At 41.0% G+C, this 24,066-nt stretch overlaps 3 protein-coding genes across 3 annotated transcripts; 1 reads left to right on the forward strand and 2 right to left on the reverse strand.

Annotated features, from left to right (window-relative positions):
• Window positions 1–561: 561 nt before the first annotated feature.
• Window positions 562–4,580, reverse strand: ntan1 (N-terminal asparagine amidase). Its single transcript, XM_037098445.1, has 10 exons — window positions 4,329–4,580; window positions 3,567–3,669; window positions 3,322–3,387; window positions 3,123–3,231; window positions 2,966–3,039; window positions 2,819–2,872; window positions 2,666–2,719; window positions 2,484–2,581; window positions 2,228–2,341; window positions 562–1,910 (listed from the first exon to the last, which is right to left on the reverse strand). Exons 1-10 carry the CDS (start codon window positions 4,407–4,409, stop codon window positions 1,710–1,712), a joined length of 954 nt encoding a protein of 317 aa, XP_036954340.1. The 5' UTR covers window positions 4,410–4,580; the 3' UTR covers window positions 562–1,709.
• A 151-nt stretch (window positions 4,581–4,731) lies between these two features.
• Window positions 4,732–13,115, forward strand: LOC119019639 (probable ATP-dependent RNA helicase DDX17). The gene is made up of 13 exons (XM_037098423.1): window positions 4,732–5,027; window positions 6,255–6,414; window positions 6,662–6,758; window positions 6,971–7,104; window positions 7,581–7,646; window positions 7,772–7,913; window positions 8,051–8,211; window positions 8,334–8,506; window positions 8,665–8,775; window positions 8,893–8,954; window positions 9,180–9,239; window positions 11,467–11,703; window positions 11,853–13,115. Exons 1-13 carry the CDS (start codon window positions 4,969–4,971, stop codon window positions 12,359–12,361), a joined length of 1,971 nt encoding a protein of 656 aa, XP_036954318.1. The 5' UTR covers window positions 4,732–4,968; the 3' UTR covers window positions 12,362–13,115.
• A 732-nt stretch (window positions 13,116–13,847) lies between these two features.
• On the reverse strand, window positions 13,848–23,913 carry LOC119019646 (ADP-ribosylation factor-binding protein GGA1-like). The gene is made up of 17 exons (XM_037098433.1): window positions 23,842–23,913; window positions 22,976–23,060; window positions 22,694–22,769; window positions 22,434–22,532; window positions 22,086–22,209; window positions 21,187–21,287; window positions 20,868–20,948; window positions 20,082–20,219; window positions 19,912–19,993; window positions 19,684–19,794; window positions 19,457–19,600; window positions 19,018–19,061; window positions 18,341–18,531; window positions 18,007–18,254; window positions 17,741–17,910; window positions 17,459–17,569; window positions 13,848–16,742 (listed from the first exon to the last, which is right to left on the reverse strand). Exons 1-17 carry the CDS (start codon window positions 23,885–23,887, stop codon window positions 16,632–16,634), a joined length of 1,962 nt encoding a protein of 653 aa, XP_036954328.1. The 5' UTR covers window positions 23,888–23,913; the 3' UTR covers window positions 13,848–16,631.
• Between the last annotated feature and the right edge of the window lie 153 nt (window positions 23,914–24,066).

Below are 24,066 nucleotides of genomic sequence, written 5' to 3' on the forward strand. Positions count from 1 at the left end.
AGCCACAGCTGAGGGGCGGAGCACAGGTCTGAAAACACTGAGCAACCGTGGTACTTCACGACAGAATATCTGTCTGCGCGGTGTGTCAGTATCAAGTGAGATGATTTCTTCTCTGCTTTTTTCTTTAATCACATCCCATATCCCCCTCACATTGTTTTGAGAGCGGTCCCTTTTAAATAAGAACTAGATATGTTCTAACTGGAACATTATACAGTTGAAAAATGTCATTTTCAGTGGTCCCTGGTGGACAAACAATCTAATGGTGACACGGTTTCTACATCCCTTAAAACACATCTCAACATTCATGTAAGCCCCTGTTATTTCTTGTTGTTTAACAGACACCAGCTACAAAAATACTCACGAAATCAGCCCATCCTAGTTTGGTTAGGTGTTAATGGGTAATGTGATATGTACTAATACCACTAATGACAATATTATAAAACAAAATTGAAAGGAGGAGTTGCCAAACCTGTCTTCTTCTAGTGAAGCACAAAACTCAACAATTTAAATCCTCCCTTTCAGCTTCCTTCACTCTGAGCCCTAAACAGACATATTTCAAACTAGATTTAACCATTTACATTTATTTATTAACGGGTACAGTATGTTACAGCAACACCTTGCAAACATGCATTAAACGCCTTGCAACATTCTGAATAACACAACTGATGAAAAGGCCTTGTACAGTATGTGTTGGTGATTTTGGGTTTTTTTTTAACAACAAAAAAACAACTAGTAAAATCATATTTGGTTGCATTTGACAAGGTTCCAGATCATCTCTTGCAAAAGATTTCTATACGCATTTACACATGCAGCTTGGTAAAACATACATATTCATAGCCAGGTATACAGCAGTATGTAGAGAACGTGATGAAATGTCATATTCCACTCTCATCACGAAGGTGCATTTGTAGAGAAAAATACACTTTTCTAAACTTTTCAATAATGAAGAGCTTAAGAACTTGTATTCTCTTCATTGTTCAAGTGCCAAAAGTTTTTCAATTAACAGTGAGTCAGACTGTACATTTAAAGGACCATACACATAATGTTATCCCATCAACTACACATTGTGCACTATATTTCCAAAGCATGCCCAATTTGTAGATTGATTCCAAACCTGCCAGAAATTTAATGGTTATCAGAATCTGTATGACATAGGCAAGGTTCTGGTAACTGGCAACATTAACTGACTGACAAAATTACAAAGGCAATAACATGGAGTTTGAATTCTGAAATTGATTGGAGTATTATTAGTAGTAGTAATATTTAACAATAAATGCATGAAAGTTAGCAAATTGCAGGAAAAAAACTGTTTGTTGAAGGTTAAAAAAAAATATAAAATGAGCGACAAGTATGTTTTTTTAACTTGACATAAGACGACAACTACCCTTAAGAATCAAAACAGTAAAGCATTGTGGGACATTAACCATGACTGACAGCAACAAAGCAGATGGTTTAAGGTACAGACTTCACACCACCTCATAAGAGTGGAAAAATTGTCTGTTACAGGCATGACCAGACTTTTTTTTTTTTACTTTCTCTACTCCCTCTCCTGGACCAGCCAGATGAGTCAGGAGAGCCATTCAGCGTACACATGGTCCAGTTGGGGGGTTACCTCCAATGTTAAGACACGATGAACAGAAAACAGACATTGGGTGGGTGGGTCACAGTGTTTCCATTGAGCTGAGAGGCAAATACAGTCAGGCTCCATGTTAAGGTTGAGAAGAGATGGGGGTAGAGCTATATGACTTGTCAACCCTCTCCCAGTCCCCCGACTCAGCCCTGTGGTAGAGCTGTGGCTGACCCCCAGGGAACAGGCTATCAGAGTTAGGGTGCTGTAAAAGAAACTGGATGGTGGACTTCATGTGCTGGACAAAATGAGGTGGTTCAGCCATCGGAGAGGTGGACAGGTACTGGGAATGAAAGAGATACGCCAGGGTCAAAGTCATTTTAATGTCACTTTCTGGGCTGCTGCTTTATACTTACTTTGGGGGTGTTTGAGACATATGAAAAGAAGTGTCATTAGATTTACAAACAAAACTTTCTTTCTGAACCACTTTTAAAGAACGAGTTAAAGGTGGGGCTGTTAAACAAGTCATTCACGAGTTGTTACACTGGTGGTGGGTGAACACAACCAACTGTTTAACTTGTCTTCTGATCACTACAAGTATAACAAAGCATGAAGTAGGTGACCTTTATAGGTCTACTTATGACTTAAATATTTTATTACCTTTAAAATTGTGTCATCATCTTGTGACAACCAGAAGGCAATATCCAGATTGGGAGACCACTTGCAAGGGCCGATTTTAACCAGTCCACGGCTTGAGTCATATATATCAGCCATCTGCAAGACAGCAAAGCATTCATTTTAACAACATTTGCAGTACTTTTGTCAATGTACTTAAACATCTAATTAGAAGTTTTTTAATTAAATAGTTAAGTTTTTTTTTTTTTTTTGTGCCCAACAATAGTATATCTTGCAATACCTGGCCCCCAGTGAAGGTCCTTGCAGATCGCAGCTCCTCTGCTGGTCCTTTATATGTAAATGATGAAGGGAACATGTCCCCTGTTTTAACATTTACACCTGCAGAGAAACACACACATATTTGCAGTCACATGCCATGAAAGCGATGCATCACTCTCGCTGTGTAGCATATTCATAACTTACCTATCCCATACACTACAGGCCTGTGATTCCCCTCAACAACAGTGTCATTAATTTCTACAAAAAACAGAGAAAAAAAGGGTTAACTGGAAGAATGCATGACTGGCAAAGTTTTTGTAAAGAATAGTAAACAGGCCAAACAAATAACAAAGTTACCTGTGATGCAACATGTTTCCAGGTGAATATCTTCTTTCTGTTTATGGAACGCTGCTGTAAAGTGAAAAGAGTCTTCCTGAGTTACAAAGCTCATAGACAGCCAGGATAATATTACAATGAACACAAGGTTATTTTAAAATGCAATACCCAGAAGGTTTAGGCTGAGTTTATGGGATGTTTTTGACTCATCGTTAAATCCCCCAACAAGATGGAGCTCAAGTCTGCATAACAGAAAGCAGAGGAAAGGAAATAAAGGACATCTGAATTGGATGTGCACTTAACTGTGTTTGTCAATGTTTCATACCTGCCCTCCTTACTGACGCTACTCAGTGACGTGACAGCTTTCACTAGGAGCGGGACTTCAGACCAGGTGCTGGAACCATCACAGTGAGCAAGGCAAACAGCTCCACTTCCTAATAAAATTCCATTGTGGCCGACGTTAGAAACATGAACACAAGCAGGAAAAAAAAAAAGCACACGAAATCTGACGAAAGGAAAGTTACCAGTGTGTCGGAGCACGACCAAATGGCAGGTGGTGGCATCATCAGATCCAATTACTGAAACACAGTCTGGGAAAGGTAAGAACGCATGCGTTATAGTTACAATCCATAATGGTTAACATGGAGTACCATCTTAGATGTTGTAATTGTAGGATTTTATACCAAACTGTCCAGTCAAGTTAAGTTATCTTATTCCTTCTGACTGGGCTGAGGAAACAGATGGTGATCAGTCGTCAGGCTCTACTCACCGTCTGCTGGTGTTGTTGCAGCAAATTCTCTTTGCTGGACATACAGGAGGCACTTTGGGTCGACATCAACAAGTGGCTTGGAGCGAAATGCTCTTCCATTTTCCTGTGACAAAAGATATTAAGATGTATGACCTATAAAATATAAAACTGACCCTAGGCTTTGTGCATTTGTCGCCTTAACACAAAAACCCTACTGGGCTACGATATTCATTAGTTTTGCACACAGTTGTTATTTCTGTCTGTAAACCTCCACCTTTGTGGTCTTACCTTTACTTGTCCTATTTGTCTACATATATAGAGAGAGAATATATTCTAATCAAACTGACAAAGGAAAGAAAATAACTATGTGTGAAAACAATAAACACGCCTTGTATGTCAAAAATTGTTTTTCCACAAAGAAATCAAAAGCTTAAAACGTGTCGATTGAGGATGCCATTACATGTCTTTCATTCCCATTACCTTCTTATTTAGTAGCTGTTTTTAACATTTCGTTTCAGGTCCTAGCGTATAACTTATGATTAGTTTGACTACCGTGTCAAGAAAATCAGGATGGGACAGTGTTCCGTCTCATTCATCAATGATTTACGCCTGAGCCCAGGTCCGGGCCAGTCCTGTTCTTGAACATAACACTAATTACAATTTAACTTTAGTATTATCTCCTGCTACTCTGTCTTCATATGACGGCTTACAGAGAAGCACCGTTAACTGGCGACGGCAGCGAGCTCGGCAAAGTATATTTAGCCACCCTTTCTGGGAACAAACCTGTAAATATGGACATTTGTCGAACAGTTCCGCTGTCGAGTTTATGCGCCCAAGTTCTCTATTTTGAATAAACAAAGGCATTTCCTTAAGCGAGATCCACTTAAAAATCAACGGGTTACCACACTGATAAAAAGACTAGTAACTTCATGTTCTTAATATCTCATAATAAACACACAGAAACTGCACTGCAAAACCGTTCAATCGGCTTGAACTTCCTGGAAGTCAGTCTTCTTCTACCGTTACCACGAAAACGAGGCTCACATCGCCACCAACTGTTCAAAAGCGCGACTGTGGGCCACACGTATCAAATTCACCATTAATACTTAGCGTACATTTGTACGTGGTGTCCGCTCTGTCTGAGCGGCGCTACGTAAAATTACTAGATGAAGTTACGTCGCTAAAGAGGGCAGGGGAAGCTCTGCGGCCGTCCAGCGACGTGACGCATACAACAATTGTTTACCAAAATCTTTATTTCCGCGTAATTATCGCTTAAGTATATCCTTGCAAGCGTTAATTGCCGTTATTGCGTTATTTTGCACTTCACCAGGGCGAACGACGTAAACAACCCGTAGTCAAACGATAAAGCTGACGTTACAAACCCCGCGGAGAAGATAACGTTAGTGTCAGTGTGTTCGCCAGTATGAGAGGGGGCTCCTCCTATGGAGACAGGGACAGGGACAGGGACCGTGGAAGAGACAGGTAAGTTTATATATGGAAGCAAAGACACACGTATTTATCACAACGTTCAGGTTACGTAATGTCTAGACGTTACAGTCAGTTTGACCCAAAGCCATGGCTGTTTTGAGACTCCAGTGCTCTCAGCAGCAGGCCACGAAAAGTACATCACGACAACAATAAACCTCAGACCACCTCGAGGTCTCACTTCTGTTCATTTCACAATATGTATGTAATAAAGACTGCAGACCTGTGCAAGTACAGTTACTGGTCAGGACATACAGTAACTACACATTTGAAATGTTTGCCTGATGGTGGCGCTAAGGTGAGGTCACAGCCGGTCACCAGAATTAGGTTTGTAAATACAGACTAAGCTGAGCATTAACCATGGTTTTAGTACAGTCACATGAAATCACTGAAATTCATCATACTCAGTGGTTGTGCAATATTTGACCGTTATGACATACAAATGTTTGTAGGTCTAGGCATATGTATGCAGTGCTAAATTACATTACATACTAATGACACGAGTCAAAAAACGTATATTAGACAGTTACGTAAGAAAAATGTCTGAGTCAATAAATAGACATTAAGGCTGTGTAAATTGTGTGGTAGAGCAAGTAGTTTTTCAAAGAAGCCCACATACATAAAGTCCACATGAGCCACCTTGTGGACGTTGACCACTTGCCAATATGGACTTAGTGAGAATAATAATTCTGCAATTACAATAAAGTTAAGGCATATATACTTAGCCATACGTCAGACACAGACAAACCCAAGAGACAGATAGAAATGATAATCACATAACCATTTTTAGTGAGGTTAGAAAGTAGTCAAAGGTGTTGATACGTTTTTGTGTTTAGAACAATTCAGTATCTCCATTTGATAGTATCAAATGTACTGAAACTGTAAAAACAATTTCAGATCTACAATCAGATTTTTAACCCAAAGCTGCACACCCTAACATTTTTATGAAAATGCTGGTATGTGTTCAGTTACCTTTTCTCTACCAACTCTGTGTACAGTTAATATAAGATAATCACCTCTGTAATGTATCAAGAAGTATTGTTTTTTTGTACTAGTATTGCATCATGATTAAAATTCTAGTATCATGACACATAGTATCTGCAGTGTTGCCCCAATGACTGTTGATAGTCTTTGTCATGATGTAAGCAAACATGTCTAAAGTACATTACAGCTCTGCCTTGCTGATTCCCCAGTGCTCTTTATCACTTGACCTTTATCTCTCAGGCCACGGTTTGGGGCCATGAGCGGTCGCAGTGGGCCCCCACCAATGAAGTTTGGGAATCCAGGCGAGCGTCTCCGCAAGAAGAGGTGGAACCTAGATGATCTCCCAAAGTTTGAGAAGAATTTCTACACTGAACACCCTGAAATTCAATGCATGAGCCAGGTAATTCTTTATTCCCTCACACTCACATACAATAAGTGAATCATAAATCTTGCAAAAAAAATTTCAGAGCATGTTAAAGTGGTGCATTTGAGCACATTTCCATCAGCGCCCATCATGTTTAAAACTCTTATGGGGGCCTTCATCAGTTCTGTCAACAAATTTAAACAATGATAGATGATAAATCATACACCTTGTTCTGATGTATGTTTTCTCCCCCCCCCCCCCCCCCTTTGGCTGTTATATCAAGTATGAAGTGGAAGAGTATCGCAGGAAGAAGGAGATCACCATCAGAGGCTCTGGCTGTTCAAAAGCAATCACTGCTTTTCACCAGGCGCAGTTTCCTCGTTAGTAAATCATACATCACACAAACTGAAGTAACTGCCCAAATGGTCTCTGGGATACATTAGCTAACTTAACAGGACTTTGATAAACAAGAAATAGTGGTACCAAGTGTTTGTTAGGGGTTTGATGTTCTGATGAAAAAACAGAAAGTCAGAAATTATAGTAACAGTCAAGCAATATAAGTGTCTTATTGTCTCCCTGCGTCTTCTTGCAGAGTATGTAATTGATGTCCTGATGCACCAGAACTTCAAGGAGCCGACGGCGATCCAGTCTCAGGGCTTCCCTGTGGCTTTGAGTGGCAGGGACATGGTGGGGATCGCCCAGACCGGCTCTGGAAAGACACTGGCTGTAAGACTGCTTGGCCATCGTCCTGCACGATGATGACGACAACACTTAACTGGACTTTTAATTCAAAAAAGTTAATTAAAAACAAACCCGATTTACATTGTAGATGTCACAAAATAAACAGTGTCAATAGATAAAAAAAATCAAAATACATTCTATAAAACTCAGTTTTACAACACAAGGTTATACAATGAAATGTAGTTTTTAGTTCCATTATGCTACTACTAAAAACAGAAATTATATGAATGGATTAAAGAAATTGCTCTCTTACATTTCGTTGAGAAATAAGAATATAAATATGTAGACCAAAAATGAAATACAACATGACGCGTGCAACATGCTGAAAGTATCACAACTGTAGGACAATTTTAAGATAATTTAAGAGAGTCTAAATAATGTGTATTTAGGAGACAAAACATTTCCCATGGCATGACAGTAAGATATGTTTTTGTTGTATTGTGTGTGTTTGTTCCCTGCAGTACCTTCTTCCTGCTATTGTACACATCAACCACCAGCCCTATCTGGAGAGAGGAGATGGACCTATTGTGAGTGTAAATTCCATATGTGTTATTACCTTTGACACATGTTGGATCTAAATCATACTCCCCCTGTGTGGGCTTGCAATCAATCTGTAAAACCTTCCTCATCCCCCCTCCTTATCTCTTCATAGTGTCTGGTGCTTGCCCCGACCCGAGAGCTTGCTCAGCAGGTTCAACAGGTTGCTTATGACTATGGCAAGTCTTCCCGTATCAAAAGCACCTGTGTCTATGGGGGTGCACCCAAAGGTCCACAGATTCGAGACCTTGAGAGAGGTGGGTATAGTTGAAAAACAGAACATGCAATGGACTACTCATAAAAGTCAAAATTCAAACCCTTTATATAAAAAATCTTCTTAACTTAATACTTGTTTAGCCTGAGCATCTAAAAAGCATATTTTTTGTGGCTTTAGGTGTTGAGATCTGCATCGCCACACCTGGTCGCCTCATTGACTTCTTGGAGTCTGGGAAAACAAACCTGCGGCGCTGCACCTACCTGGTGCTGGATGAGGCTGACCGCATGCTGGACATGGGATTTGAGCCGCAGATTCGCAAGATAGTTGAACAAATCAGGGTGGGACAAAGGCTCAGTTAGCATGACTACTAGTTTTAAAATGATCACCTTGGGTTATTAATGTCTTCAGGTATTTTTCAGTTAAATCATTTGCATGCTTTCTCTGTCTTTGTCTCTGTCAGCCTGACAGACAGACCCTGATGTGGAGTGCAACCTGGCCGAAGGAGGTCCGTCAGCTTGCTGAGGACTTCCTGAAGGACTACATCCAGATTAATATAGGCGCTCTGGAGCTTAGTGCCAACCACAACATCCTGCAGATAGTCGATGTCTGCATGGAGACTGAAAAGGACAACAAGTAAGGAGAGCCAATGGGAAAATATCTGACCTAAAATTACATAATATCATGATTATCTCATTACCTGCTGTAATAGTGTTAGAGAATTTGACCTCATCCTCAGTTGAAACAGAGATCAGTGCTGCGGACGTGCTACAATTGTCTCTCCCTGTCTGAAGACTTTTTCAGCTGATGGAAGAGATAATGGCTGAAAAAGAGAACAAAACCATCATTTTTGTAGAGACAAAGAAGCGCTGTGATGATCTCACCAGGAGGATGCGGCGTGATGGGTGAGAAATGACACAACATGATGTTATTAATTCTAGAATGGATTATGCAACTATTTGATGGACAGAAGCTATTCAGTGTGTCTAATCCTGCCATATCATTGTGGTTTTGTGTGGTAGGTGGCCAGCCATGTGTATCCATGGAGATAAGAGCCAGCCAGAAAGAGACTGGGTACTCACAGGTAAGAAGACTTGTAATACAGTGCAACCACTTCCCTTCTTTTTTTTCTTTTCTTGTTTTTGTTGCCTAAACTGTTTTTCTGCTGAGGGACAGTTCAGATCAGCAAATAAAAACTTCCCTCCAAAGACAGATGATTAGTATGTGTAGTTACTTCATATTTCATCCTGCTCTTTTCTTTGTCTGTGTTTGCTTATACTCCTACTAATATTTTTGTTCAATCCCACAGAATTTCGGAGTGGTAAAGCTCCAATTCTGATTGCTACCGATGTGGCCTCTCGTGGTCTGGGTATGTGTGCTCACAAATATAGTTAATACAGCATCTTTTTCACATGATTGTCTCTTTCTGCATTTTCCTGTAAGTTATATACTTTCTGCAAATTATATGAAGTGCACTTCACATGAGTTACACAAGTTGAAAGTCACCACAGTTAAACTGACCAGAAGAGCACAACTGCACCTTTTCTTTAGGGGCTTCTGTTTGTAAAGTTAGGTTATAGGTAAGTATACTACAGATGAGACCATCTGGTGAGGTATGGTAAAATGAGTGGGTTAAAAAATAAAATTCTAGGATGACGCTAAGTGTAGAAATGTCTTCCGTTTCAGGTTGACATTATGATGATGTGTTACTTTTATACAGTAGGTATAACAGAAGCTGTTTTCCAGAATATACAGCTGGTAAAGAATTAGTATAGCTGTCAGGTAGAAGTGTGAAAATATCAAAGAAGGTTTAACCTCTAATCTTTAATGTACATCATAAGATATATGCACATTGCCATGATACCATGACAGTTAAATGGACTGTTGAGTCCACTATGGGGCTTCAGGCGCTCTGCTCTACTGGGTTTATAGTCTGTTTCTTGTTACTGCAGTTAAAAAGCTTCCTTCAACCGGGGCTCTTTGGCACGCTGCTGCCTGAAAGGAGGGGTGTGTGGGGCAGATGCTCCTGCGCACCTTTTCTGAACTCTCCTTCATGGTGTCAGTACAAATTAAATGAAGATGCTGCTCATGTTCCTCAACATGGAAGATAATGAATTACTGTATGTCCTTGGTCCATTGATATAATTCTGCAAAATGATATACAGATGTGTTTTGCAGATGAATTGAGTGAGCACTGACAGCTGAATTATCTCTAGTACTTTGTTGGCAGGATAACTGTGAGAAGGGGGGATAAGTGAAGTGTCTTTAACTTGCTAAAATTCCTATGAATTTTTGAATCTATGAATCTATGAATCCTTTTTTTTTTCCCCTCTTCTCCTCTCAGGGTTTGGCAGCACTCGGCAGCTGTAACAGTCTGCGCTGCTGTCACTGCCCCCTACGTAAAAGTAGAAGCTCTGCTAGTTTTAGAGGGATTAAAGCTCCTCTTATCTCCGTGGGTAACTAAGATCCCCCTACCCAGTTTTGTCAGAGTTTGAAAATCCAACGAGCCTTCCTTGGGAGCAGCCTGAGGTGCCTGTATGTCTGCCCATCGGTCCGTCCCTAAAAGCAGACAGACAGGGGGGAGAGAGGCTCGTCTGGATCCAGTCCTGGCCAGGGTCTGAGGAGGGTCCTGCAATGCAGCGAGAGAGCAACAGAACCGGCCCTTGTGTGCTTGTCTCTTGAGGTTTAATGGTTCTGCTCCCGTCTGACGTTGCTGGTGTGGGATGAATCCCCCTCAGCCCCTCCCTATAAACCAGGACTGATCAGGGGGGACTGACTACCTTTGTAAAAACAACATGAAGGGGGTAAGTACCTCACCGCCCCTTTCTCTTAACTCCTCCATGAGCTCACCATACATTCAGGTACTTCCATCCTGCTTATGTATTAGTAAAAACAAAATAGCAATTTTTATCATGGCACATCGTCATTCTGTTACTCAACAGGTTTTGGTTGATAAAATGGCTTCCCTCTGTTATGATGGAGGGGGAAATTATTGATCAGCAGTGCTGTCAGAGCCCCACCTCTTCTGTAATAAGAAACAGACTCCTTGTATTCACACATTCTGAACAGTAATCACAGTGGTGTGAACAATACAAAGCCTAAACGTGGCTTCTCTACACGTCGATCCTCATCACGTTCGCTACGAATCAAGTGAGCTTGAAAACCTGAATTCAAATTCAAATTTTAACTGTATTTGATATAAATGAGTTATAATGGTGGTTAACTGAAATTAATCTTTGGATGTGTGGATTTTTGCTCAAAGCAGGTAAGGTGATTGTTTAGATTTCTTACCTAAAATATTAATTAGATATCTTTTACACACACACACACACACACACACACACACACATATATGTTTATATACATATATGTAATTTTATATACATATTACCTATCTTCTTTATTGTACGTTAAAAGCTTTGATTACATTTGTATGTAGTATATATTATTATATATATTATCTATGTAATTTTATTTATCTATTTATTTAAATAAACACTCAGCTCTAAAAGTGTAATTAGCATGATCAGTTTGGTTTTCCAGAATCTATTTCCCCTTTTGAGATGATGTCAAATCAATTGCTCTTTATCCAAAAGATGTGGAAGATGTCAAGTTCGTCATCAATTATGACTATCCCAGCTCCTCTGAGGATTACGTCCATCGGATTGGACGTACAGCTCGCAGCACCAACAAGGGCACTGCCTACACCTTCTTCACCCCGGGGAACTTGCGACAGGCCCGAGACCTCGTCCGGGTGTTGGCTGAGGCCCGGCAGGCCATCAACCCTAAACTGCTTCAGCTGGTGGATTCAGGGCGAGGTGGAGGAGGAGGAGGTATGAAGAACTCTCACCGTTTCATAGATCCTAATACATCACAGTCAACCATACAGTAGAATAGAAAAAATGAGAAGTTTTCAGACTATAGCGCCGAAGAGAGGTCATAAACAGTTAAAAAACTATGCTGATTTGTTTTTTTGTTACAGGTGGCAGAATGCGTTACCGTGGCAGCAGCTCTAACAACCCTAACCTTATGTATCAGGAAGAGTGTGATCGTCGCATGCGTCCTGGCAGTGGCGGCGGCAGCAACAAAGACAGTCGTGGGGGCTACAACCGTGACAGCCGTAACAGCCGTGATGGAGACCATTCCACTTCCTCCTCCTCTTCCTCCTACAGGGATAGAAGCAGGGATCGCAGGAATAGCTACAACTCGGGTTCAGATCAGTACCAGAGTTACGGCAGCAGCGGGGGCTACAGCTCCCGCAGCGGAGGCCAGTCTGGTGGAGGAGGAGTTCAGAATCAGCCTAGCCAGCCGCAGGGTCAGTTTGGCCAACCTCCTCCTCCGGGCCCTCCTCCATCAGGAGGACTGCAGCCCCTGATGGCTCAGCAGTTTGCGCCAACTCAGCCACCACTCATGGGCTTCATGGGGCAACCGCCTTACCCTTTTGCCTCTCCACCCCCTCCTCCTCCAGGCCCTCCACCTCCCCGGAAGTAGAAAGGCGAATCTGTTCTACTATAGTGTTTACAGTGTGACTTTGTTTTTTCTCTGACTCTTGTCATCTCTAAGAGGCAAGGTTTAAAAAAAGGCGATATATATCAAGAAGGTAAGGGCTTATATTTTCTATTTGTTTTTTTACTTAAATACAACCGATGTGTGGAATTTAAATGTACCCAAACAAAAGGATAACCTAGAACCAGAGTTTTTCAACCTTTTAAGTCAGATAAAGTTGTTCTCAATCATGTGCCATAGAGGTTTCTTGTGTTGTGTCTTTTCCAGTTTGTTGTCCCTCTCTAGATCAAAAAGAGTCATTTATCAGCTGTTTTAGGATGCATTTTGAGTGAAACCTGGCTTAAACTGAGGCCTCAGTGGTACATGGTTTTGGGAGCTGGGGATATGATTTCTAACATATCACATTCCAGAATAATTTGTAAGCAGCTTATTCTAATAATTGCATTCATTTGGGGTTGCAACCACTACTTTGCTATTTTTATGATTTTTTTTTAATGGACTGTCACATTAGACTTAAACAAATGTTGTTGTGCATGCCTTTACTTTATCCTGTCCTGTAGTCAAAACTGTGTTTCTGTTTACTTAGACCTGTTACTTCACATACTGCTTTGATAAGCAGATCAGCTAATGCAGACTAATTTTCATGTGAGTTGACTAAACTGTAGTTAACTTGTTTCCTCTTTCATTTATTGTGTTCTTTTTCCAAGTCTTTTCCTAATAAATAAATGACTCAAAGCTGTGATTTCTACTCGAGTTACTTCCACATCAGGTGAATATCATGTACAAATGACTTTATTTGCCTTAAATGCACATTTCTTAGTACATTCTCATGTTGCACCCAGCTGTATTTACATAATTGTTGCTTTTATTGATAATTATACATTATGGCATTAAGCTTTTATTTCACAGTAGGAGCACAAATGAATAAGATTGTTTCCCTCCCTCAGAAATACATCTGTACAGGCCTCATAGCAACATTTATGTTTAATGGACTTTTTTGTTGTGTATCAATCTTTAATATCTTTATATTTATCTTAATAATGTGGATCTAGTTTAGTTGAACTCACTTTGACAGCAATACATGCACAGTACCTGACCATGTCATTTTGCATTACAGCAAACTGAAGCATAGATGTTTATTTAAAGAGGACTGAGGTTCCCAAACAAAGATTTATATCTGTAATAGGGAATTCCACAATAACCTATGACCCTGTAGTGTATACCTACATGCATCTCAATTAATAACATGAAGGACAGGGGTCTCCTATCTCATGTTTTAGGTACTTGCAATATTTCTGGTTGTGGTAACAGTACAATAGCTGGCACTGTAAGTCCAGTAACATCAGTGTGGACAGAGATGACAAATCAAAGATGGCCTACTGAGTTAGAACCTAAACCTGACATCAGTTGAGAGGGAAAGACCTTAGTCTCTGTTGTCATCTTCCCATGTCTTCTAAAAAAAAGCCAGACAAATATTTTGACAGTCTATTGATTAATGATACTGTGGACAAATGGGAGGCTCCAATAAACTCAGATTTTCATGTGTGGACTTTTTACAAGACAAATCAGTTCCCCTTAATGCATAGTTATAAGTACATCATGCTGGGAGCAGAAATGCTCATTATTTACAATCTGCTTGAACAATGAAGAACTGAAAGATGGTAAGTGAAGCTACTATTTTGTGTTATTATTGCTTTCTTCCTTCTATTCCCACATGTAAACAAATAAAAGCTCAAACCTAAATGGAAAAGAAATAGCTGATTTATTGTCTTATAAACCAGCCTAATGATTAATGGCACTGTGTGATGACAATTGATGTACCATAAGAAACACTTGCTTTCAAGTAGAAGTATTATACTAAATCGATTGTTACTCTGGAATTCTTATCGAGTCTCCAGCTCTATCCGATTGTATTTACATTTGAAGTTTCACATGTGCTTCAGTCTTATATATATCAGGTGGAACCAGTCTGCCTCCAGTCTCCTTTTATTTATGTCTCTATGATCCTAAGATGTGATCACAGACCAGTGCTCTAATCAGGTCAATGGCAATGGATATTAGGATGATTCATTTGATGTATCATTTGTTTCACAGAGTTTTTTTTTTCAGATAAGGACATGGACATTTGAAAACAAAAACAAAAGATCAAACTATTCATTCGTATATGTACAATGCAAATGAAAATCAAACGTTTCATCCCAGGCACATGTGGTAGAATCAAATCGGATGTCAGTGATGTCAACACAGGACTTCACATGTCCCTCTTTGGGTCAATCAACAGTAGAAAAGGCAGAAAATGAGAAAAGACAATGTACTGTAATAGGGAATGGTTTTGTGTGCAAAATTTAAACAAAAGAAGTACATGAAAGTTTGTGTGTAAAATAAATCTCCAAATCAAAATCCTGAGAGAAACATAATGTCAAAAATGGTCCCAAAATATTGAAAACAAAGAAAAGTGCAGAAATTAAAAGCTAAATTAACAGGGGTGGAGATTTAGTGCCCTTCCTTCATAGTACTTTCTCTCTCTCTTTTTTTTTTTTTTTTTTACATTACACAATTTGACATTTAGGAAAAGCATAAGTGTAAATGAACAGTGGCCAGATTCCATTGTGCTGATCAGTTTCAGGGTCCTCCTATTGTTCATACTGGCTCTCCGTCACACTGAACAGAATAGAGCCATTGTTAATGTTATCAGTAACACCTGTGCTTTTCCTATTATAACAAGTGTGCTGTGGAACAATCCTGTTGTCACGGCTTAGACACACACACACACACACATACACACACACACTTTCCAATTTCCCAAAGCTTGACACAAACATTGAAACCAGTCAGTACTTACTATGTAATAATCTAATCTATAATGTAATATTTATTCTCTCTGGATTCACCAGCTTATTTCTCCTGATACTTTTCCAGTTATTACAGCATTTCAGATCAACTCCCCATACTCATACAGTGGGAAAACCACTGTGTTTAAAGTTAAATAAGTTTCCCTATACAAGTCTGTGTTTGATAGGTTAATAATACAATTTTCATTAAGGTGTAAAGTGGATGGGGTTTGCTGGCAAGTTCACCATGATATCGCTCGACTGTTAAAGGTCCAGCGTGTAGGATTTAGTGCCATCCAATAGCCTCTCCCTTCCCAAGGTGGCTGCTTAAAAGCACGATGGGCCCTCTCTTGAGACTGGGTTTGGTTTGTCCATTCTGGGCAACTGTAGAAACATGGTGCTGAAACATGGCAGACCACATGGAAGAGGACCCGCTCCCACTGTGGTTACTGTAACACTCATTCTGAGATATCGAACACACAAGAGCAGATTTTTAGATTTAGGCGATTATATACTGATGACAACATAATTCTGAATGTTATATACATTTTCTGCCAATAATATATTCAACTTCTGCCCCTAAAGCCTACACACTGGACTTTTAAATATTTGTGCTCTTCAGCGAATACTGAAGTAGTGCTGAAGCAATTAGCCAATTAATCAATTTATCATTTGACTGGAAATACATTTCAGATCTGATTATTAGGTTATTTATCAGCTAAAACTCCAACTACTTCACATCACAGGTTGAATACATTTGGAGTTCTAGCTGTTGGTCATACAGTATAACATATCACTTTAAGCATTTAATTGACTTAAAGTGGAGCTGAAAAGCATTATTGAAGGACTGGAAAATTGTGATGATTTTATTGCAACCCTACTCTCTGGACACTCTGGGTGCACAAACTGCGACAAAATTCAACATATTCACTCACACTGTTGACAGTTAGGAACGCATCAGACACTTGCTCGAGGCTGAGCGCTGGGGTTTTGTTAACAACGGAAATAATGCGAGACACCAGCTGTTATATCTGATTCACATGACACGGGGCATTCGAGCGGATTGTAGGACAGTATGTAACTCAGACAAATGCACACATTCGTCTTTTATAAAAGGCTCAACTGGGTTCCCTCTAAAGTCACTGCGTTAAATCAGTGTTTCAGACAGTTTGCATCAAACTGATTGTTGGAAGAAGAAAAAGTAGCCGCTCAAACACAGGAACACAGAGATGATTGGATAAGGACAGGAAGGCTGCGAAGGAAGGCACAGGGTAGAAGCTGGTTCCCACAGCTGGCCTCTCATGTCCGTTTGGGGCACCAAACCGGAGTTTGAAACCGTTTGCCTTGAGCCAGCGAGGAGGGACAACTTCAACCTAAATCTAAAGGAAGCAGCAGATCAGATGACAGAAGGTCGGTTGCTCTCACTAAAGGTTCCCCCAGGTGTTTGGAGGAGGGAACTGGTCCACATCGCCAGACTCATCATAAGATTTGTCCCCCAGTTTGAAAGTCAGCTTGTACCGCAAACGTACTTTTTCCTGAAACACAAACAGTAAAATCTCAGTTCAGTGTTAGCATCACCAGCACTGATGTAACAGAACACTCACAACACACCAAAAAGAAAGTGTGCGCTTCACTGAGGTCTAACGAATACATCAAATGCATTTCCTTCCTCAAAAAACATCTGCGAAATCATTTTTTTTAACAGATATCTTAAAGGGTCAGTTCACCCAAAAATGAAAACAAAATTATTCTGGAAAAATATATTTGATGTCTGCCCTCTCTCGAATATAATGGAACTAGGTCGCACTTAACTCCTGACGTGGTCATTCAGGTAACCACACACTGTAGGCAATTTCATGTAGGGACTATTTTATTTCTACGCTTCTACTACTACTACTACTACTACATGCCAAACCTATCACATAACTGAAGTAAGTGTCCATCTACAGGAGGTCCATGCTCATGAAAGCATGCAATGTAAACATAGATGGTGTCCTGAAATTGTGGTCTGACCCTTTAGATTTAAATCTTTAGTTTTTCTGACTGCCATAAAATCCTCAGAGAAAATCACCAGTACATACTGATATATCCAAGTAGGTCTATCTGTGGACTCCCAGTACCTACAAGCACTACACGACAGACCCTCAAAATGATTAGATTAAGGTATCAAAAGCAGTTGGTCAAGGTTAGGGAAAACATATCAGGGATGTGTGTCGTATAGTCAAGTGTAGACTGCAAGACTGTGGCATACCTTGTGAGGGTTAGCTAACAGCAGGATCTGTGTGATGGCGGCTGGAGGCAGGATGGGATTGAAGGCTGGGAGCTCTGTGCTAGAGGGAGGCTGCAGCTTCACTTTCATCACCTGAGGAATGGAGACACATCCACGCAAACACCATATTAATACAAATAACATTTCATTTGAATTGTATGGTTTCCTCCTGACAATGTTAATATTTTTACATGAAAAATCAAATGCCTGCTTAGAGGACTGGACCAGAAGCCCTTTAGTTACAGCAGGAAACATGAACCTTACCTTTGGTACAGCTGACTGAAAGCGGATGTTGGTGACAGGACTGGGGGCCGAGGACAGCATGGAGATGATCACCACCAGCACATCAGGCCGTGATGGAGGACAGTCACGAGCAAAGGTGAATAAAACCCGGAGGCTGTGTTTGTCGAATACAGTCACTGGTAATAAACTGCCTGAAAACCAAAACAGAATGATGTAGAGAAATACGGGGATAAAAACTGCAGCTACGGTATGACCACACCAGGCGCATCACTGCTTCATCTGCTTACTAGGTTTGATTGATTCCAGAGGCACAGTGACGTCAGCTAGAGAGATGTTGTCACAGGGGTCAGCAGCCGTGACAGTGAGATTGGAGAGGAGGAGAGTGTCGGGCTGCTCTGAATGGGCCGCCAGGCTGGAGGCGGGTCCTGTAGCAGGACCAGCAGAGTTGGTGGTTGCATTTGGAGTCGGTCTAGAGTTGGTGCTGGACTTCTGCAGATCTCGCAAAGAGATTCTGGACTGAGGTTGTAGCTTATCCCTGTGTTTAGAAGAGAGAAAAACACAAGTTGGTGTGTTGTTGTGTGCATTTAAGCAAAAAATATTAAACAACAAAGATGTACTTACCATTTGACCTGCTGGCTCTCTGGAGGTAGGGACTGCTGTAACAATGTCTTCCCCAAGGAGTCCAGGTCTTCCATGGGTTTACATGGCGCAGTGGGGGCCCCTACTGGCGGAGCCTGCGATGTCTGAACCACAGCTGGTAGCAGCACTGCAGCAGGGACTGACGGAGTGGATGATTCTGTTCTTTCATAGGACTGATGGAAACAAACAGAAGGTGGAGGTTTGACAGAGATGATGTCAAATGGTTTAACCATGAAATCGGTATTAAAGCTAAGATGCGTGGAATTCTTTTTTTTTTTTTAAATGATTCTAATGGTATTTGTTTCTCTTGCTAGAACAATCTATTTTCAGGTTCATACAGCTGTTTGAGTGAGCACTTTCAAGGTACTTAAACCAAAAATACTTCATCAGGTGTAAAATGCCGGAATACAGCAAACAAATTTGATGTTGAGATCATTTGATTCCATATATTAAAAGATTTAAGGTTTACATAATGACTATACAAATAAAACACCAAATTATGTTGAAAAACAATTTGAATCAAAGCCTTTTTTCCTCAAGTTAACAAATCCTGAGCCATGAAACTTCCACTTACTATCCCACATATAGTTGCTTTAATATACTCAGTACAATATATTTGTATATATCTAAATATATATATTTTTTTAATCAAAATGCACCTGAAAATTGTTTGGAGAGTCGCAGTTTTCCGTTACATTCAGCCCTTAAAGAAATCAGGATAAAAAAGGGTTAATCAGATTTCATTCAAATGTTGCTGGTTATTGCATATTGAAGTTCAGTGCTGTTCAAACAATGTTTCAAACAAACCCTGAACATAGATAAAAGGAAAAACAGTTCACTGCAATGCATTCAAGGCTGTGAATGTGTGTAGCTTTGTTGTGGTCTATCCAGATGTGGTCTGCCTCTGAAGATGCTGGGTTTCAGCCAATCAGCCGACAGGAGGGCTGCACACTACCCGATGGAAATAAGGTACACCTGTGCTGTGCAGGCTGAGCTGTGGTTACATTGCTGACTTGACTCCTTCTTGGCTTGTTAAGTGAAGTTACACTTAGTAATCTACCTTTGTGTTTACAAGCCAGATGAGTTTTTTGTGCTTACCCAGCGACATGAGCTCATCGTCCAACAGGCTGATGCCCATGCTCTGAGTCAGGGTCTGTAGGCTGGAGGGCTCCGGGTTGGATGGTGCCATGTTTTCTGATGCGTTGAGCCCCATCAGGTCTACGAGTGCTGAGCTACTGCTTCCTGGTTTGGACAGAAAATATGATAAATCACACTTCACAGCCATTTTCAACTCTGAATTTGAAATCAAACACACACGCAGCTACCTGGTCCTGGGGGTGTGGTTATGCCATCTTTTGACACGTCCTCGCCCTTTACCAGCTGTCTGTACAGGTTGATGACCTGTGTCAGACTGTCATTGGCCTGCAAGATATCCGCTGTAAGCAGAAAAGGGTCATTAGCAAAGCGCTTTTCATGTAAGTCTTTAAATGAGCCCAAATCGATTAAATTTGTTGGGGACATAAGTTATCTCATTAATAATATGACACACTTACCCAAAGCTTCATCACTATCCTCTGTATCACTTGCTAATCTGAATAGTGTGGGCCTCATCTTCTCACAGCGCTGGTACAGATCCTGAAAATAGACACGTGTTAAAAATCAGTGAGCGGTGCAAGCAGAGTTATGACACTGCAGCTAGTTTTATGTGCTGAGCCGTGCTGACTTTAATGAGCTCCTGGTTGCTCTGGGAGCAGCTCTCCTTGCTGTAGCCCTCCAGCAGCTGGTTCAGCAGGCTCACGCTCTCCTTCACCTCCTGGATGGCGTTCACACGCTTCGAGACCTTCTCCACACGCTTTTGGTCCTGTGAAAAGAGTTATATCAGAGTTGCAGCATTTTTACGGACCTTAATTATATGACTGAATTTGTTCATCATAGTGATTATGACACAGGGGACATGGCAATATTATGAGACTATTCTTTGTTAAAATGAAAATATCTTAAGGTTAAGCGGGTTTTAAACATTACACCCAGTGAGTTTATATTTTCCTTTACTGCATGAGTGCGATTTGATAACAAGCAGCACTTTTTAAAAAAAGTTAAATCTGTTGACATCTATTTTGCAAGATACAATCATAGTTTCAAATAATCTTCATTTAATTCACTTTTTTTAAAAATTTAAGAATCAAGCAGATTGATCTGCCATTATTAACAGGGATGTAAAAAGAAATTAAAGTCTGTAACTCCTTCATGCTATAGAACACATACATAGTTACTAACTATTTTGACAATATTCAACAAAAAGGTTATTCATGAAACTAAAGCCTGATGATGTTAGATTAAACTCTTGATCATTAATTGGATATTCAGCTTTTCACATCTAATGTCAACACTGGGGGACGTTGAATACAATTATCAGGTGTGTTTCTCTCTACAAATGGTGGATAAACAAAGATTCACATGCATGTAAGTCCACAAACAGCACATAAGGTAAACAAAACGGACGACACACCTCCTGAACCATTTCCTTAATGAGCTTGTTTGCTGCTCTTAAGTCTTCAGGGTGGGAGCTGTTCAACAAGCGCGACAGCATCTGCAAAAACAGGATAGGACACAAGTGGGAGAGGAAAGAAAAGAGGAAGAGAACTTTGTAAACCGCTGGCCCCTTAAAGGTTTTCCCAGGAGGCTCGCTTCGAAACGATTCGATGGGTTTAGAACATTTTTAGAAATCTAACACAACGACGACGCAATACACAAGTCCTTCCTTTTGGAAACCTGTTCAAAAGCATCGGAGCTTCTTCTTCTTCTTCTTCATCATCATTACGTCATACCTTGGATTTCTCCTCATCCTCAAAGACAGCACTTTGGGCTCTGGGTGGAGGGGGTGGAAGGGGCTTGTCGTCAGGAAGTACGGGATCCAGCTTGACAATGCCTGGAAGAGAACAAGGACACCTATTAACCTCACATGGCGACAGCACAGATTCATATATTTACACTGTATATTGAGCTCAGTTTTTTTTCTAGGTCATCTCAGCATCAGTGCTCAGCACGGTTCATGACATATGTGACACTGGTGCTATAACACTGGACTTGACACTCATATTCAACTTTGGTGCAAACGGCATCTATAAAGGGGCTCTGTGAAACTTCTGTGTTGTGCTGGCAGCTTGGTCATTGGTTTATGTTAACTAACATTAACCACTTTTGCTCTCTGTTAGCAGAGAGGAGAGAAGCACTTGAGTGCACGTGCATAAAGTCACATCCTTTGAGAATGTGTGTATTCTTTGGAATGCCCTGGAAACTCCCGCCTGAGTCCAGCAGCATTAACAGCCTGAGAGAGCCGGGTGAGGTCTCATCATGTTACAATCTGCTCACATGTGACAAGTACAAAAAGTGATTAACACCTGGAAATTGCTACAAATTGTTACATAGGGCCCCTTTAACTTCACACAGATTAAACTCAGTATGACTAAGGACATTAGTCCCATGCTCGTGTGATCATCACTGTGAAAAAGGGAAGTAACACAACTGTACAAAACACAATGTGTTAAAGGAGGAGAATATCAGGAACCAAAACCCCATTACCAGTGAAATATGGGAACCAAAAAAAACATTCATACACCTCTGTGTGTCCATCAGGCCCGTTAGCATGAAGGAAATGAGACACCTCAAGCTTTAGGCCCTTTGTGTCGCTGGTTAGTCCTGTTCTCATGCTCCTGGAGCGACTCACCCTGTTTTTTCAGCATCTGATAGGCGTCTGCTATCTTAGTCTCATCAGGCAGCCTCACTGTCCAGCTGTACAACATTTCCAGCACCTTCTTCTTCACTGGCTCAGGAGCCCGGGCACCCAAATACTGCAGAGAATAAGTGATTTATGCAATTAAAGAAATTGATTTTATGCTCTAAAAAGTACAAGAACTAGATAAATAAACAAACAGCTGTTTCTTTATCTCTTCCGGTGAGGTTTCCACAGCCACTTAAAAGCTGCCTTCACTGGTTAATAAAGCCCTACAGAAAACAATTTGCACATGTAGTTACAGTAAACTGATATGACAGTATAAAGGACAGCGATCATTACCTTGGGTGAGACCACTTTGATGAGCTCATTGAGAAAGCGAAACTTTCCCACTTCACTGTGAAATCGCTTTCCGCAGTTCTTCATGCACGTCTCAAGAACCTGAGAATCATTCAGAGACGTTTGTTTTGCTTTTGTACAGACAAGCCTTTACTCCAACAAAAACCTCACAGCACAAACGATGACAAGTTGCTTCAGGTGTTGTGTTTTGCAGACCCTTGCACTGTCACTCTGAATTGCAGCTTTGACGGAAGGTCTCTTACCGTAAGTGCTTGCATAGCCTCCGACTCCTGAGGAGACTGGATTTTATGGGCCAGAAGTCTGGTCGCAAGCTGGGGGCTGATAAATAAAGAGTACATTTAGCTTTCACTTTACTGATGGAGGAGGATGGAGTCAATGCTATAAGCCATGATTTGAAAATGTGTCACTCTTTATATAAACAAGCAAGATCAACCAAGTTGTCCGGGTCTAAATCAATCTGTTGCTGCATGTTGTATAACTGCTCTGTAATTGCGTGATATCCTTCATCATCATAATCTCCTCACCCTTCTGGATCATTGTTGAGCTGATCACAAAATCCCTTGATATTGTCCCAGTCGATTTCCTTATTCAAAGGGTTGGTGGCCCTGTCTGTGTAAACGGGAAAACACATCTTCAACTTCAATCTGCAGGTTGTTGTTAGGGACTTTTATTTTAACTTACGTTCAACAAAGAACACAGCATAACCAAACATTGATACTGTGTCGTTCGCACTGTCATGTATGAATATGAATGTATGAGGTCTGTAAACCACCGACACGTCACAGCTGGTGACAGCTCGCTCTGAGATGTGCAAGTCTCACGTCCCCCCTGACCGCCTGTGAACCCTGTCAGCTGCTGTAACCTCTGCCTGTTCACAATATGCAAAACTGTCAGCTCTCTGTTTTCAGAGAAGGCGAAGAAGAGCCCGTGTGCCTGAAATCATGTGTTATAGCAGAAGTAGCAGTAGCAGTTCCTGGATCTATGTTTGTTCAACTGGCTTGTCCTGGGTCCCTGAAGAGGAAACGGTCAGCAGCTACCTAGCTAGTTCATTTTGTTAGCATTCAGCTGGACGTTACTTGGATTCTTTAGTTTAAATGTCGTGTGCGTTTACCGTCACCGACCTAAATATGTCAACGGTAATTATAATGTGAGCAGAATATACGGGCGCATTACAGCAAAGGTGATTCATCAGCTGACTGAGTTTGCTCCTCTGCACTTTTTGATTTGATGACATTCGCTCTCTTGACTCCCAAATAATCTATTCCCGAGGGAGAGCACTATGGCCGACAGCGGTAAATTCAAACGGAGAATCAATGACCGTATCTCTTAGCAGTGGGTCGGCGCCTTAGGGTCAAAAGTTGATCTGATAATGTACGGTAGGATGACTTACTGATGCGAGACTGTAGGCTAGCCTCTTCTGGAGGCGCCGCCGCCATCTTTCGGGAATTCTAAACAAGTGGCCACTATCGCGTGAATTTTCTCACATATCGCGTGGATACACGTTGGCGGAGCGACTCTGCGGCCCCCCCTGTTGGACGCGCAGACGAACAACAACGTGACATTGAGTAGGGTGGGCAGGCAGGCTGCCAAACCCTGCCAACGCTTCAATCGATGC

Source organism: Acanthopagrus latus, chromosome 1 (assembly GCF_904848185.1).
Source record: "Acanthopagrus latus isolate v.2019 chromosome 1, fAcaLat1.1, whole genome shotgun sequence".
Taxonomy (NCBI): domain Eukaryota; kingdom Metazoa; phylum Chordata; class Actinopteri; order Spariformes; family Sparidae; genus Acanthopagrus; species Acanthopagrus latus.

Bases quoted from the DNA above. Each gene is read 5' to 3' on its own strand.
- LOC119019639 (XM_037098423.1), top strand. From the start codon at position 4,969: ATGAGAGGGGGCTCCTCCTATGGAGACAGGGACAGGGACAGGGACCGT. The intron at 8,212-8,333 runs GTGGGACAAAGG...TGTCTCTGTCAG, and splicing joins AGATAGTTGAACAAATCAGG to CCTGACAGACAGACCCTGAT. The intron at 8,507-8,664 runs GTAAGGAGAGCC...CCCTGTCTGAAG, and splicing joins GAGACTGAAAAGGACAACAA to ACTTTTTCAGCTGATGGAAG.
- ntan1 (XM_037098445.1), bottom strand. From the start codon at position 4,409: ATGCCTTTGTTTATTCAAAATAGAGAACTTGGGCGCATAAACTCGACA. The intron at 3,670-4,328 runs GTTTGTTCCCAG...CTTTTGTCACAG, and splicing joins ACAAATGTCCATATTTACAG to GAAAATGGAAGAGCATTTCG. The intron at 2,720-2,818 runs GTAACTTTGTTA...TGTTTTTTGTAG, and splicing joins GGAAACATGTTGCATCACAG to AAATTAATGACACTGTTGTT.
- LOC119019646 (XM_037098433.1), bottom strand. From the start codon at position 23,887: ATGGCGGCGGCGCCTCCAGAAGAGGCTAGCCTACAGTCTCGCATCA. The intron at 22,770-22,975 runs GTGAGGAGATTA...TTTATTTATCAG, and splicing joins CTCAACAATGATCCAGAAGG to CCCCCAGCTTGCGACCAGAC. The intron at 19,601-19,683 runs GTAGCTGCGTGT...TGTCCAAACCAG, and splicing joins AACCACACCCCCAGGACCAG to GAAGCAGTAGCTCAGCACTC.